The 17,183-nt window shown below is 37.6% G+C and overlaps 1 protein-coding gene across 4 annotated transcripts in view; it reads left to right on the top strand.

The window, feature by feature from the left end:
- cdkal1 (CDK5 regulatory subunit associated protein 1-like 1) overlaps positions 1–17,183 on the top strand; it is a 395,716-nt gene that overhangs the window by 325,202 nt on the left and 53,331 nt on the right. For all 4 annotated transcript variants that reach the window (XM_051866817.1, XM_051866814.1, XM_051866815.1 and 1 more), the window contains exon 11: positions 3,066–3,246. In XM_051866817.1, coding sequence (XP_051722777.1) covers positions 3,066–3,246 — 181 coding nt within the window. The remainder of the gene's footprint in view (positions 1–3,065; positions 3,247–17,183) is intronic.

The raw sequence follows: 17,183 nt of genomic DNA, 5'->3' as shown, positions 1-17,183 counted from the left end.
CGAGACCTCTGCCTTTCATGTCAGTGTTTTGTAGTTAAGATCTGGGGCGTTTGCTGGGCTATACCCGACTACACAGAGCCCATGCGAGGGACGGGAGCTGTCATCAATTGTGACCATGACCCTGGGAGTGATGCTTTCTAATAAGCCCAAAAATGGAATGGAGCGCAATCTTGTTCAACAAGCCAACAAAGCATCAAAGGGCCTCCATCTGCCAGCACACACAGGGCGACTATTGTGGGATGGTAGATGCAGAAAGAGTCTGCTCGCTTTAGAGAGAATCCAATTCTGTCATTTGCTTTCTTCTTTTCTTTAGTCTGTTTTTTCTCCACAGAAGGATAGAGAGGCTGGGAAACATAATGGATTTAGAGGAAACTAGTCCGTTGCTCTGGCTCTCTAGTGCATGGTTGTCTCACTGCTCACTGATGAGCTATCAAGGCTTTTTGAATTTGGAAGATGAGGAGTTGTAATGCCTCTGGTTCCTCTAATGCACTTCTAACTTGCCTGTGTCATCCTGAGATTTTCAGGTCAATTAAGTCCTGAGCTAACAGGTTTATTTTAACGGACGGGCTCTGTGCACTTGTTCCAGTAGTGCATCAAGGCACATTTGATCAGAACCAAATGGACCAAATGCCTGAACAGTCTCATGTCAGGAAGAGTGTCTAGCCAAATATCATAATAAGTTTGTCAGTGCCATCTCTCTATACATTCTGTTTTATGATGGTATGGAATTGTTTTGTTTTTTCACTTTCAAGGTAAGTGTTTCTGTTCACAGTAAGTGGTTCACAGTGGGTCTAGTAGTTTGTTGGCTGTTTGTTGTTGCTAATAGTAGGAAAATGAAACCACCTCCTGATGGGTTCTTTGTGAATTTCCTTTAGCACTGAAGCCTTGCATAACACTTGGAATGGCTTGCTGAGGCAAAAGAGAAATGGAAGGAAAATAAAAGGAACAGAATTCATATTAGCGTGCATAACACCTGTACCCTTTCCACCATGCCCATCAGTGACTCTTCCTTTAGAAAGGGCGAGACACATTATTGCCTACAGGTCCTCGTAAATATTAATGAAGGCCAATGCTAGAGATGTATCAATAGGTCGGGGGTTATCTGCCAGTAATGTAAGGAGAAGCCTAACATGATTAAGAATGTGCATTACGGTGGACTTAAAAGAGAGGAAATAAATATATGTGTGGAAATGAGAGTTATGGGAGCAGCGTGGCTAATAATATCATGGGGAAAGATCTACCAGATATCAAGAAATTGTTTCGTTGTTTCATTGACTGGACAGCAATTTTTGTCATTTCCTTGACATGTTCAGGCCATCAAGCACCATGCCTCGAGGGTTTCAGATGTCATGTAAGAATAGAAATTTTGCATATTAAAATTTTTATCTCAAGCCTTTTTTCTAGATCCTCACTTAGATATTTTGAGCACTTTCCACAAAGTTAAAGGCTGTTTCTCAATTTCAAGAGCGCAGAGAACGGACTTGCGTTCTTGTGGAGTCCGGTCGTGCAAGGAGACCTTGAAAGAAAGATCTCGGAAGGACGCGAGGACACAGAATGCATAATTTGAGAATTGAGATGTGCTGCGATCTTGTTGCTCAACTGACCGTTATCTTATAAGTGGCTAATGCATAATAAATACAACATAACATCAAAAACAAATGTCATAACCTATTAAAAGATTTCTTTCATAATATTATAGACATTTTCATATAATTTTATATCTTTTTATTTCACCCCATGCATGTATTTATGAAAATGAATAGCCTTTGTGTTACATGCTTTGTCAATGTTAAGATTCTTTTTTATATTCCAGTAAAAATACTGCAGGCTTTCTTCACATTATCACTTTATTAAAAGTAAGCAAAACAAACGGACAAATGTTTACTTTTACGAGCCGTCACATATATGCGAGCTTGTAGCAGGAATCTCATAAGTGAGAAGGAGAACTTTAAAGCTTGCAGGCCGTATGTCGACCGCCTGCAGCGTCTTCTGGGATTTTTAATGGTTCGATTCTCTTAAGTCTGCATTCGATGCATCCTAGATATCAAGAACACATCCGGGTACATTCATGCGTCCTCTGTTCTTGTGTTCTTGAGTATTGGAACCGAACTTCGACAGTTGATGATGACGTAGAGCAAGAACACAAGGACGCAAGATCGCTGAAGAACGCATATTGAGAAACAGCCAAAATGATCTAATCTCTTCCTGTTCATGCATTTAATTGGCTGATGAATGCCATCCATGTTTTCCAAAATTCGATGCATGTGAACGAGTCCAGTACAGACTGCATAGGACTTCCTGTCAACCAAGCAACTCGCTCAGAAGTCAGCTTTCAGGTTGTTTTGCTTCCTGTTGGTTAAAAGATCAATGATAAGAGAATGCATGCACAAAGAAATCAATTAACCAATTTCTTTGCAGAGGTCCTAATTTAATCAAAGTGGAGGCCAGTAGTCGATGGTTATTGAGGCTGCTAATAAGGTTCTTGAGACCTGTGTGAGAACACACACAATCACATTCACTCGCTACATTGACTGCTTTTTGTTTCACGGAAATTTGCACACCTGTTTGAGTGCTCTGAGTTGATGCTGTAAAGATTGTCCTCATGATGCTACTTGTGTGGTACATGTTTTTTTATTTAACATTTCTCGTGTTTATTTCATCATTACACTGTTACGCTATTAGACAGAGTTGTTCTGTACCCATGTATTTTTATTGAACGGTGCAAAATTGACTGTAAATCATATTTTATTGAAATGTCTTGCTTGAAACTATATTATGAAATTAAAATGATTGAAATTAAATTATGGACATTCTTACAAAGGTTTCTCCTGGAAAATGAATAGAATTTTTATCAAATATCAAATTGAAAGATTTTATATGATTTATTGCTATTATTGTAATATAATATAATATTACAATAATGTTAAATTATTGTATACAATTAATTTAAATTATATTGTTGTTATGATTATTTAAAATTGTATTACTTGTGAGTTTTCCATGAATATAGCCTTTGCTGCTGATATGGCATTAAATGATAAATATCTTGTGTCTGTCTCCTGTAGGGTTCCAGGCATCACTATTGCCACAGACATCATCTGTGGCTTCCCAGGTGAGACGGATGAGGACTTTGAGCAGACAATGGAACTTGTGAGGCAGTACCGCTTTCCCAGCCTCTTTATCAACCAGTTCTACCCACGACCTGGAACTCCAGCGGCCAGGATGGAGCAGATTCCAGCACACTTGGTGAGATGTTAACAAGTTATACATGTTAACAAGTATGATGTTAACAAGTAACTACTCGTGCTCATTTTTTTTTGTGTGTGTGTATTAGCTGTTCATAGTTTAATAATGAAACAGGCTTTAAGGCCTGTTCACACCAAGAACGATAACTATAAAGATAACGATAAAGATATAATTCTAAAAATTATTTTAAATATAAAAGAATAGCTCTGTCCACACCACAGCTATAACGATAACGATATAGAGAAACAATACCGTTGGGATCACAGATGACATTGTGGAGAAGTTAATCGCCGAGGTCCAGAAAAAGCCACTGCTGTTTAACAATTCAAAAAAATGAGATCGTAATGCACGACTAGCAAACAGTGTAATATAAAATTACCTCAGGTATCCAGAGCTAGTTCCGACAACATTGTCTTGCTTCCTTTGAAGTTGCAGTGAAAAAGACTAGGCGTTGTTTTTATTCCACTATATTGACTTCGTCAGGTAAATTCACTGTTAGATTAGATCGACTACTCTAGCTATTCACTTGAAACATAGCATGCTGAAGACATCTGCTGGTTAAAGCCATGTAAATGCAACAAGAACAGCAAAAACATGTACACACTTTTAGACCGTTATCGTTCGTTGGTGTGAATGCAAATGTAGTTATTGTTATAGTTATCGTTCTTGGTGTGAACCTGGATGTTTTCACACCTGTAGATTAGTTGCATTGTTCCGAAACAGGGACTTAATTTGTTACAATGTTGCATTTTCTTCTTGGTTCGGTTTGCTTTCACAATTTCAAAGCATATCAAAATGTGTTTATGCAAGTCACATGTGTGTACAACTGTCCCCTTATTGGTCAGAGTTTGCTCTGCGTCATCCATTAAAATGATTGACAATTTCGCTTCCTGAGCATATTGTGGCTTGTTTAGTACTTACTGTCAAGCCGTCATTCCTGCTGTTAAATTATGTACTACATTCATACTAATTCAAGTGTGAATTGTATCTCTCTGTATCTCCCAGCGCTGTCTAATAGACTAACTTTGTTGAGACACATGCAAACACTATATGAATGTTATAATGCAGCTAGAGCGGGAATCAAGGCTTCGCCAGGACAGCGTTCTTACACAGAGAAGCGCAATTACACAACATTTTAAGATGAAGCGCTCTTTGGTTTTTAACTGCAGTAGCCTAACTAATGTGCTCACTCACAGAATCAAACACTGCTGCATTTTATGTAAGACATTTCCCGTTATGAAATATGATATCGTTTGGTCCGTTGGGTCGGATTGCTTTCACACCACAAGTGCCCCAGAGTACGTTTGCAATCGAGCCGAGACCACCTCATTCAGGCTATCTCGGAGTGATTGTTTTGGTGCGAGTCCGAGCACGATTGCCATGTTCACATATGCCTAAACGAACCGATCCAAGGGAGAAAACCACCAGGTTCCGAAACAAACTCTCAGGTGTAAAAACACCCTTAGACTAATGTGTAAGAGTGAAATACAGTATATTTATTATTATTTCCAGTTGGTTTTTGGGCTTCCGGCATTACACTGTTGAAATGTTGTAATGACAGGCTGAGTTTATGCTTAAGGTGTAATAATATCAAATCCAATGACCATGATAGATTGCTGAGGATGAAGTATGACCTGTTTCTGGTCTAACATACAATATGCAGCACCGGTTATAGTACCAGGACCCATAGTCAATCACCCTTACCTGTTAACAAATGCTTCCAGACAACAGGTAAATGTGAATCTTCCTGTCGATTACTCTTCATTATGCAATGCAGCTGTTGGAAGACATCTCCCAGATGTGACGGCCTTATGGAGTTTCTCAGCGATTAGACCCCACTGAAACAATTAAACTGACTAATGAAGCTCAAACTATTAGAGGAAGAGCGGCTTCACACATGGGGATTCATGTAGGTTTTTCTATCCACACTTGAACAGTTTAGCTGCCTTCATCGATTTAGTGCAGCAAAACCTGTCAGATGTAAAGAACTCTTCTATTGCTTTTTGTGTATCAGTTGTCGGTGTGCCTCTCGTTAGCATCAGCATATTCTCAGAGTTAATGTGTGCTCCTGTAAACATTTTTGTCCCCTGGCCTCGTTCCTGAAGTCTGAGTGTTTTTCACTCTCCTTTTATTTGACTTGGTGATGTGTAACTATCACAGTCAGTGTTTCTGCTCTCACCACCGAGATCATCTTTCATCAAACGTCCTGCATGTTTCTTTTATAAAAGCTTCTTCATATGTCATTCCTTTTGTTGCCTCTCCCTCTGAGGTGATCGCACACTGCCTCTCCAGCACGGATCGATCCATCTTGTGTTTTACCGAAACCTGTAGTAAGCTAAAGCATCCAACAATCCGAGGAACTGAATAGTGATTAGCACTAATGAACACGGGATTGTCCATTACTGAGAATCCATTCAATTCCTTTATGATATTTTCACACCGTTGAGTTGTCAATTTTGCAGCAGTGGCCCAATCTGACGACTTCTGTGTCAGATAGACTGTAGATGGGGCTCTTATGCATATGACTTATTTGTTGTGGGTCAGAACAGTTGTTCTGATAGTATGTTTGATAAGGATGGAATGTGTGCGCCGTTAGTGGAGTTATTCCTGCTCTTCCTTGCTCTAGTATAGAGGGAAAGATTTCATTAAGACAAGCAGGGTCAAGGCTGCTGGAGCATGCAGGTTTGGTGGAGGGTCTTGCGGGATCTCCCAGACCCACCTGGTGCACCTGTTACATTCGCACGGGAGCGTCCCTCTACCAGACCCATCAGAGATAGTCATAACACTTCCAGATGTCTGCCTGGGACCGAACGGTCTGGCTCGAGTTTGCCAGGGGCCACGGGATGGATGGGTGCTTTGGTTTCTCAGCACGTTTATTAGGCCCAGCCGCCACAGCGTGATGAATGGCTTGGTGAGTGTAATGGATTGCTTCGTGTTATCAGCATCGAACGGTCGCTCAGGCCGAGGAGATCTGGCATGCAGGCAAAGCTGGAAAAACTGGGAGCCTCCAGAACAGCATAATTACTCCCGCATGAGAGAAGGGTTAGTGGAGATAAATTGGAATGATCTCTTGGAATGTTGCTCTTACTAGCAGGACAGGTGTTTACCTTGACAGCTCGTCTGCCTTGGCGGCTCGTCCATAACCAGGGGAAATTAAGGCAGTATCCTAGAGTAAAAGTTAGGGGATTTGGATTCAAAGCTTCTGCCAGTTTTTCGGAGCATTCCTGTGCAGGGATCAGTAAGGAATACCCAGCACATGTGAAAACAAATTCATTTTAAAACAAAGACAGATGGGCAAAGCCTGGAGCAACCAATGTCAGCTTCATGGGAAAAATTGGAACAAAACAACAACGAAGCTGGTGTCGCTCACACTTGGGCCAAAACAGACTTCAGACTACTTTTGCATGTGTCTCAGCCTTTTTTCAGTCACTGTGAAGAAACATCCCCTCCAGAGCTACAGCTTGCTTGTTATCTTCCCCGTGCGTCGTCTCAGACTCTGTTTTAAGTTGTTTCTGGGATGTGTAAGATGGACTGATGTGGTGAAGCAGCAGATCCTGAGGTCTTCTGCAGTCTATGAGACTGACTGTGAATGGAAGACGTGATAGTGCACAGGCAGTGACATCACTGCACCTGTAGAGGAGAAAATCTCAGCCTCTTTGATCACTGAATCCAACACCACATGTACACCGCATGTTTCAATGCTTGTCAAGTGCATCGTTCAGGGCCTGCTTCTCGCCTTGTAACTAAGGCTATATTTACAATGGAATATTAACCTACTGCTCTCTGCACACACTATACTGCCTATACTGTTTACAACTACTACACTACCATTCAAAAGTTTTTGAAAAATTCCTTTATTTAGCAAGAATGCATTAAATTGATCAGAAGTGACAGTAATGACATTTATAATGTTACAAAAGATTTCCATTTCAAATAAATGTTGTTCTTTTGAACTTTCTATTCATTAAAGAATCCTGAAAAAATGTATAATGGTTTCCACAAAAATATGAAGCATCACAACTGTTGATCAACATTGATAATTAAGCAGCAAATAAGCATATTAGAATGATATTAGCCAACATAATGGTTTCTAAATGATCACGTAATGATGCTGAAAATTCAGCTTTGCATTACAAGAATAATTTACTTTTTAAAATATATTCACATTAAATAATAGTTTATTTATTGTAATAGTTTTTCCACAATATTACTGTTTTTACTGTGTTTTTGTCTAATAAATGCAGCCTTGGTGAGCAGAAGAGACTTCATTAAAAACGTCTTACCAACCCCAAACTTTTGAATGATAGTGTATGTGGAACAGCAAGCATTGATGAACGTTTCTAACAGCTGTTTGCTACATCACATAATGTTATCCTCTAGGTCGACTGGTAGAGCATGTTGCTAGCAGCACCAAAGTCATGTCTTCAACACACTTGTATAAAGAAAAATAAGAAATGTAGCATCAATGCAATGTAAGCCACTGCAGTGATGTGGCTTACTTTACATTTATTTCAGCAGTAGCAGCAGCAGTTATCGTCTCTGAAATATTAATGGTTACTTTACATTTTTACTGATTGTTTGTAAAAATGTCTGAATTTTTGGCTGTATGAACACATACAATATGTCCAGAAAGAGATGTTTAGTCACAGTTGGTATTATTTCATTGTCATCAAACAAGAAATAGAAGTTGAAGTTAAGTGCATTGTATTGTGGGATAGAGTGTTCCTCACTATGTGCTCTGTTATATGCTTTTCATTTTGGCCATTGCAGTAGGTCATTTGGGTTTTCACTGCACACAGAAAATATACAATAGTGTAGGAACCAAGAGCAGTATACCAAAGACTCATCCTGGGTTGGGCGGATGTGTCCGTTATGTCCACTGTTGTGATGTGTTTGTTTTCTGTCTGAGCAGTGAATCAAGCAGATGGACCGTATACAAGGTGCCATCCTTTATTGTGGTTGAGATGACAGATGCGCAATTGTTTTGGATTTATGAATAGCAACATGCTTCTATATTATCTCCATCTGCCTGAGATGTTTTCACACTTTACGTAAAGCCAAACAACACACGAGCATGTCCACCACATGATCATCGACTGATCTGTTAGCAATGGTGGAGCTGCTGGTCTTCATACTGTTGAATATTTATAGACGCACAAAGCTGATGCACATGAGGATATTGTGTAATGAGAATGACTCCCACCTTGGGCTGCAGAGCTCATATTCTTCTCAGAGGTCCAGTGAACTGTCCTTACGTCAGAACCTATCCTTTTTAGGACTTCATTCACTTTTGACTGAAACATTTCAACTGCTCTGTGAAGCTGATGTTCTTTAGTCCATGCAGGGCCACAGTAGAGGAGAAACATGAGGTGTAAAGATCTATGGAAATATGTATGGAAATCAATTCCCTGCAGTACACCACCACAGGATAAGATTGTCTCATTTAGACCTGCTTGACTGAAATGCAAACTTATAGAAATCTAGTGACCTTTGTCCGTCTTGCCATTGTCCGTCATCTGTGAGGCTGAGCTATGACTTCAAATAAAGGGAAAAAGTGGTTCTTTGGTTTATCAAGATGATTTTTCACCTCAGCTTGCTGCTTTGAGGCTGGTGTAATCTCAGGACTGTGGCCCTAATAGGTAGAAATATTGAGTTTCTCAAGGTCACTCTGGGGTTCATCTTTTTTGATCAAATTTCAGTTACTATTTTTTCTCCCGAATGAAGATGTGTGATTTGAGGAGGGCGAGTGTATTCTCTGGGCCTCTATCTTGGTTATCTCAGATTTTGCTAACCTCTCACCTCCTCTCTCATTCTCTCTCTCACAGTCGTGCAAATCAGACCTCCCGAAGCTGTGCTGCAGGAGAAAATATCACTCCACAATTGATTGAGTTCACTCAAAAAAAAAAAAAAAAAAAAAAAAAAAAAAGCATTTTGGTCTAAATGTCCATGAAGTTGAATAGATTTGTTTGAGCTTAAACTAGGTTAATCATACAGATGAGTAGAATTCATGTAAATTCAATGAGATCACACCAATTTTATGTGACGTACTCTGTGACTGTTCCCTGAACATAATTCACTCTGCAAATGTAGTGTACAAATAAGAAACTACATCACTGGGATTAGCACAATTATGGTTCATTGAGAGCAACATATTGGGTTAAGGTTGTGCGTTCTCCGTGTCGAGAAGCCCTGGTCTGATTAGCTGATGTGATTTGGATGAGAGAGGGAGAGGTTATAAAGTTCACTTATAAAGGCCAGGTCCTACAGCATAGCACCAGCTACAGTTATCTGAGCATCGACATCAGCGCTTCGGGAAGCTTTGGTCTGGCTGTCAAAACACTGAGTGAAAAGGCTCGGAGGGCTTTTTATGCTATTAAGTCACGATGCGGTCACTTAAAATTACCCATTAAAACTTGGATAAAATTATGTAATTCAATAATAAAACCAATTCTTTTATATGGATGTGAAATTTGGGGACCAGTACAAAATTTTAGAAATTGGGATAAAACTTCAGTAGAAAAACTACAAATGGAAATTGGCAAAAACAATTTAGGGGTTCACAGAAGCACATCCAACGACGCCTGCAGGGCTGAATTAGGTTTGTACCCACTGAACGTTGAGATCCAGAAGAGATGTTCAGTTCTGGCATCACCTCCATCAGTCTGATCCTGATTCAGTCTAATATAAAGCCCTCCTCGCCAATGAAACCTCAGCAGAATCTCATCCTCTGAACACACTCGCTCTTCAACTTGTCCATGAAACTCAATTCCCAATTGACCACAGCTACAACCCCAAAACTATTTTTAAAGAAATTGACAAAAATCTAAAAGATACTCATGATGAATCACTAAAAGCACATTTTAAACTCCAAAATAAACTCCAATGTTACTCGACCCTAAATAGAACCACTAAATTGGCAAATTATCTATTAATGAAACAATTTAAAGAAAGACAAATCCTCTCCAAATACAGATTAAGTGACCATGATCTAGAAATAGAGAGAGGAAGACATAGACAAACATGGACAGCGAGAGAGCAGAGGATCTGTAGACACTGTGATCTACAGCAAATAGAGGATGAGAAACACTTTCTACTCATCTGTCCTAAATATCACAATGTAAGAGAAACATTTCTCCCCATACTTGAAACACTGATCCCATCATTCATTGAACTGAGTGATAATAAGAAAATGCCCTTCATACTTGAAGATGATAACACAGCTACACTAGCTGCAAAATATGTGTTAGCCTTTCACAACATTATAGAAATTGTGAAAAGTATTTTTTTTTTTCAGCAACATAGCACAATGCCCCTCTATGACACCATATATTTTCAAACACTTCTAGACAGTTTGTAGCTTTATAAAAATAAAAATCAATTACAAGTCTAAATTTAAACATAGCTGTAAACATCATTACAACATTGTAATCACCTTTTTGTTATTTTTTTTTCTTCTGCTAACATATATTGCCATTTCTGCCATACCTATAATAAAATTGATCAATTGACATTCATATTGTCTTCTTCGGAGATATTTAAAACCAAAAATAAAAACCAGAACAGTAAATTTTCCTTCAAAACAAATAAATATATCTTTCAACAAGTCAAATAAAGGCTTAAGTCCTGAGCAATACATAAACACATAAAAAAGTCTCTCTTTGAAAACAAAAAGGACATTCTTGTCTAACATTTGGATTTAAAATGGAAATAAAAGAATTAACAGCAACTATGCCATGTATAATTCTCCACTGTAAGTCTCCAATTCTTTTTGTTAATGGTGGCTTATAGAGTGCCCTCCACTCTGGTTTTACATCTTCATGAAATTCAAAGATGGTACGCCAGGGCGAATCAACACTTTTATGTAGACCTTTTTGTTGAAGGCTTTTACACAAGCATTGTACATTTTTTTTTTTTTTTTTTTTTTTCTCCAACTTCATATAAATCCATATCTGGTACATTTTCTAAGAACAGTATTCCCCTATATTTGGGAACAAAAAACACTTTGGAAAAGTATCTTTATCATCAGGCAGAAGTTTTTCGACAAAAAAAAAAAAAAAAAATCAGGCATGTTCATTTCTTTTACTGTAAACACAGCTTGCAAATTCTGAAGACATTTTTAAACAATTTGAACTGATTTAATACCTAATGAAGTAACCACATTTTCCACATTTTTAAAATTTGAACCAGTCACATTAATTAAACGCCCCAATGTTGCGATCTTGGATTTAATAAAGACATCATTTGATAGTCCACATGTATCTAAAAATTCCAGATGGGCACCGTTAATCATGGGTTCTTTCAATAACCAAAAAAGAGAATCTATACTCTCGATTCTTTTCACTTTAAAAAGGTCCCATATTTCAAACAGATTTTTATAAAAAAACAGGAAGCCTCAATGTATTAATTCTTTTTGGATCCATCAAAAATAAATGCTTATCTAAACAGAGTTCATCAACAGATTTAAGAATAGCACAGGCCACTGATTTCCAAGCAAAGTTCTCTGAACTGGTGAGAAAATGTTGTATGAATTGTAGCTGAAAGGCCGCAGTCCTACTTTGTACATGAATAAGTCCTTGGCCTCCTTTTTTTAAATACAAAATGTTGTGTGGTATCCAGTGTAACAAAAAAAGTCCAATAAAACAGACTGGATTTTTCCAAGTAAATAAGCCGGTGGATCAATGCAAGCCATCCGGTGCCACAAAGAGGAAGCCACCAAATTGTTAATAACCAAAGTACGTCCTCTGTGTGATAAATTTGGTATAACCCATTTCCATTTTTTGAGTCGGCTCTTAAGCTTTTCAACTGTTCCCATCCAATTTTTTTGAGCTGTTTGTCTCATTACCTAAATATACTCCCAAATATTTCAAACCATCTCTTGTCCAACATAAACCATCTGGAAGATTTGGTACTCTACTTTTCCACTCTCTTGTCAAGACTGCTTCACTTTTATTCCAGTCAATTTTTGCAGAGGAAATTAAACCAAAATCTTTTAATGTCTTTAGTAATAAGTCTACATCATTCTGCTTATTAATCATTATAATAACATCATCTGCATATGCAGACAGACATAAAGTAGTATTACAATTTGGTAAAGACACCCCTTCTAAAACTCTCCTTAAAACACTTAAAAGTGGTTCTATCACGAGAGTATATAATAACCCTGACAGAGAACAACCTTGTCTTACTCCACGACACACTTTAAAAGAAGCACATAAGCCACCATTAATCTTCAGAATACTCTCAATATCACAATATAAGACTTTAATATAAGCTAAAAATTTAGAGTTAAAACCAAAAGCCTGAAGAGTTTTCCACAGATAATTGTGTTCTACACGTTCAAAAGCTTTTTCTTGATCTAAGGAAATCAAGCCTATGTCAAGACCAAACATGTTAGATACATCAAGCAAATCTCTAATTAAATGAATTTATCAAAAATTGACCTACCCGGCACACAATATGACTGGTCAGGATGGATGACTTCATCTAAAACTTCACCCAAGCGGGTAGCCAGTACTTTAGATAATAGTTTATAGTCACAACACAATAAAGACACAGGTCTCCAATTTTTATATATCACTTAAATTACCTTTCTTAGGCAAAAGGGTCAAAACCGCTCTTCTACAGCTCTTTGGTAAAAGTCCTTTGGTTAAGCTATCATTAAGAACAACTAACAAATCTTCTCCTGTAACAGACCAAAAAATTCTGTAAAACTCAACTGGGATTCCATCTATTCCAGGGCTTTAAACAATTCTCCCAGGCCAATAGGTTTTGAGAGCGTCACATTTGCTTTTTTTGACACTTTAGGTAATAAAAAAAAAAAAAAAAAAAAAAAAAACCTGCTCTACATCTTTATCTTCTTTATATTCAGACTTATAAAGTTTTTCATAAAAACTGAACTGCCCTTTCTCTTATTTCCTTAGAATCTGACAAAAAAGATCCAGACTCAGAAAATAATGAATGGATAAAATGTTTTTGCCATTCTTTTTTTTCCCCAAACTGAAAAAAAAAATTAGAAGGTACATCCATTTGTTCTACAGTCTTAACACGCAATCTGACCAGTGCACCCTGTGCTTTCATCTCTTGCAAGTCAGACAAAGCAGTTTTCTTTAAAAAAAAAAAAAAAAAAAGAGAATCAATATAAGCTTGATTTCCACTTAATTGTGCCATATCTTGAAGTTTCAAAATTTCAGTTTCTAAACCTCTTAACTGTCTCTCTTGTGATATTTTGAGTATACTGTTGAAAAAAAAGGTTGATTTGAGTCTTGCCAAAATCCCACCAACTCTGCAGAGAAGGAATTTTTTTTTTTTTTTTTTTTTTTTTTCATTTCTAAAACTTTCCCAAAATTTTTTAAAAGTCTCTTTAAAAAAAGCATCATTTAACAGAGCAGTGTTAAAGTGCCAACACGCACTGCTTGGTGACACAGAATTGAAAAAAAAAAACACTGCATATAATTAAACTATGGTCAGAAAACCAGCTGGGTTTATTATACAACTTTTAAAAACATTATGGTGGTGTCTGAAACTGTAAAATTTGTCTAGTCTTGCTAAAGACAATAGATTTTCATGGGCATGGGCCCATGTATATTGTCTTAAATTTCCATTTAAATTTATCCAGACATCGCATAGGTCATTTCTTTCAATTATTTCACAAAGTCACTTGTGAGAAGGCATATGTGGTTCTGTATGATTGCGATCAATATTTTGCTCAACACAATTAAAATCCCCGCCTAGAAATAGATATTCTTCGCTATTGCATTTGCCTAGCATTGAGCATAAAATATCCAAAAAAGCCATTCTTTCTATTGGTAAAGTGGGGGCATACACACAAATAAAAACCAGAACATATTTTTCAAAAAGCTTGAATTTCAAAAGTCTCCCCTTCACAATTTCCTCTATTTTAAAAGAGCATTGAGTAAAATTTTTCACAAACAAGATAGCAACTCCTCCACTACATGAAGTTTTATGACTTAGAAAAATATGACCATTACATTCCTTTATCCAATCTGTAACATTTTTATCATCACTATGCATTTCTTAAAATTAAAGAACATCAAGTTGTTTCTGTTTCATTGTTTCATACACTTGCACCCTCTTTACATCATCCCTGGCGCCGTTTACATTTAAAGATGCAATACAGATATTTGCCATGAGTAAAGAAAAAAAGAAACAAAAATTAAGCCATACAGAGACACACAACTATTCAGGATAAAAGAATTATGCCACTTTGTCATCATTATTATTCAGGTGGTTTTGGATTTTTGAAACAAATTTTTTCAGCCGATATACTTCTTTATTCAGAAAGCAACCTTCACTCAGACTCTTAGTGCTTTCTACAAAGCGTTTCAGGTCAGGAAAGAAATCAGCAATCTGTACTCCTCTCTGTTTTTTTGTCGCCTTTAAAAACTTCTTAATTTCATCAACACTCTAATCGTCACATTTCCATTCACTTTGTGAACAACTTGAAGCACTAGAGTCAGAAAGTTCACTTTAAATATTATCTGTATCATTCTTTTGTTCTTTTCTTGCTTGTTTTGTTCCTTCTTCTGTCTTTCTTTTTCCTTTTAAGAGGAGTTTTGAAGACAGCTTGATCCATGTCCACTTCACACAAATTTACATTATCTGATGTATTAATAAGCGATTCATCGAACTGTTTTTTGTCTCCATCAATTCTGTAACAACAGCTTCTTTAAGCAAGCTCACATTCGACCTTATTTGATCTTCACCAGCCGAATCATTATCTTCCATGATTTCAATCATGGTTTGAACAGTTTCAACAGTTTGCTCACAAGGCACCTTGTTTGTTATGCACTTTACACTCTGTACTGGATTCATAGGTACTGACACAGATGTACCAGCAGCGCTTTCTTCGTCTTGCACCATCTAACGCATCTTGCTTCGTGCGTGTACCCCCATTCTCGGGACAGGCACGAGCCAAATGTTTTGCCACATCCAAAACACTTCATTGTATCAGTAGATACATATACAGTATAGTCGAAATCATCAAACCTGAATTTCATATTTAAATTCAGTTCTGTTCTGTTCTCACTCAAAATCATATATGTGAATCTCCTAAAAGAAACACCACGTTTGATCAACTAAGATTTGCTTCCAATCGCGATCTTTTTCACTGGAGAAACCAATTTTCCAAAACGTGACAATTCTTTAACCAAAGCCTCATCTTTATTAAAAGGTGGGACATTTGACAGAATAAATTTTTTTCGCAGGGGTTGAAAGAGGAAGCACAGGTGTAAAAAGGCCACGAATTACAACTCCTCTTTCTACCACATCATTGGCATTTTCTACAGTGTTCAAAAAACAAACAACTGCATTACTCATCCAATTTTTCAATTCAATTGAGCTTTATTGGCATGACTGTGGGATGGCACAATTTTGCCAAAGCAATAAACATGTAACAAGTTATACAGGTATAGATGAATAAATAAATAAAAGGAAGAAAAAAAACATATACATGGCTATATTGTAAATATGTTATCATATAACAAGTGGTAAAAATACAGGGTAAATAAATACAGAGAGCAGTAATGAGATTGAAAACACAAAAAAAATGAAAGAAGAGGGTTCATTCTTTGTCCCTCATAATATGGCAGGAGGACACATGCTGCGCTGCCAGGTGGATACACTTCTCTTTCTCTCCCAAAATATAACAGAGTTTGTCTACATGGGTTGCTTGCTGGAATTCAGGTAGAATTTGAGAAATCTGGGTGAAATAAGTTTCTCTAATGTTGTTATGTTTGCTACACTGTGTGAGGAAGTGTAGTTCATCCTCTACGACTCCATCAGTGCAGTGTGAACAGAGTCTGAGCTCTCTGGCTCTCCAGCTCTGCTTATGTCGGCCCGTCTCTACACTCAGACTGTGGTTGCTCAAACAATACTTGGTCAGGAGCTTTCTCTGATGATAGTCTTTCATTTTTATCAAGTAAGGTGCCAATTGATAATTTGTCTTTATTTTGTGAAAGTACTTAAATTTGTTTATTTGTGCTACTTTGATCTGCCAATCACGGATGTATTCTTCCTGGGTTCTTTGACCTATTTCTTTAATTTTTGGGACTTTTAATTGAGTTGTTGAATTTAGTTGGTGTGTTTCCACTAAATAGTGCAAGGGGTCATTCTCTGGGTGTCCTGCCCTGTATGTAAGAGCGGAACTGGAATCTGCCCAGTTCTGCCCTGTAGGCCAGACTAATAGCATTTCTGTGAAGACCCAGGATGTTTTTGCAGAACTCGAGGTGGAAAATTTCAACAGGGTTTTTGTCCCATGATTCGTAATTTAATTTAAATTTGGGGCCCCAGATTTCACAGCCGTACAAAAGTTTAATAGGTGGGTTGAATTTGAACAGTGATTTTCTTATACTGTAATAAGCCCTGCGTGCCTTATCGGTCAGATCTTTTATTGCCATTTCAAATTGTCCAGAAGCTGAGATTGTGGGACCCAAATAATTATAATATGTGACATGATTAAGAAGTGTTCCCCCGATTGTAAAATTATATTTTTTGTCAGTAAGGCGAGGTTTTTTTTAGAAGATCATGATTTTGGATTTTTCCATGTTAATTGGTAAGGCCCAGTCGCTACTGTACTGCTCTAGATTGGAGAGGCTTTTATGCAGTCCCTCTTCATTAGGTGATAGCAGCAGAAGGTCGTCAGCGTACAGGAGGCATTTTATTTCTCTGCCCTCGAGGGTCAGACCAGGACAGGAGGACTTCTCAAGTGCTGATGCCAACTCGTTGATATAGATGTTAAAGAGAGTCGGGCTGAGGCTGCAGCCTTGACGGACTCCTTTATTTTGACTGAAATAATCAGTCCGTCTGTCGTTGATCTTGACACAGCACTTGTTCCCGTTGTATATGTTCTTTATGTTATCATATGTCCTTCCTCCTGTTCCACTTTGGATAAGTTTTAGAAAAAGCCCATTATGCCATAA

This window comes from Ctenopharyngodon idella, chromosome 16, assembly GCF_019924925.1.
Source record: "Ctenopharyngodon idella isolate HZGC_01 chromosome 16, HZGC01, whole genome shotgun sequence".
In the NCBI taxonomy this organism is placed as follows: domain Eukaryota; kingdom Metazoa; phylum Chordata; class Actinopteri; order Cypriniformes; family Xenocyprididae; genus Ctenopharyngodon; species Ctenopharyngodon idella.
This window is presented reverse-complemented; position numbering and strand designations above follow the sequence as displayed.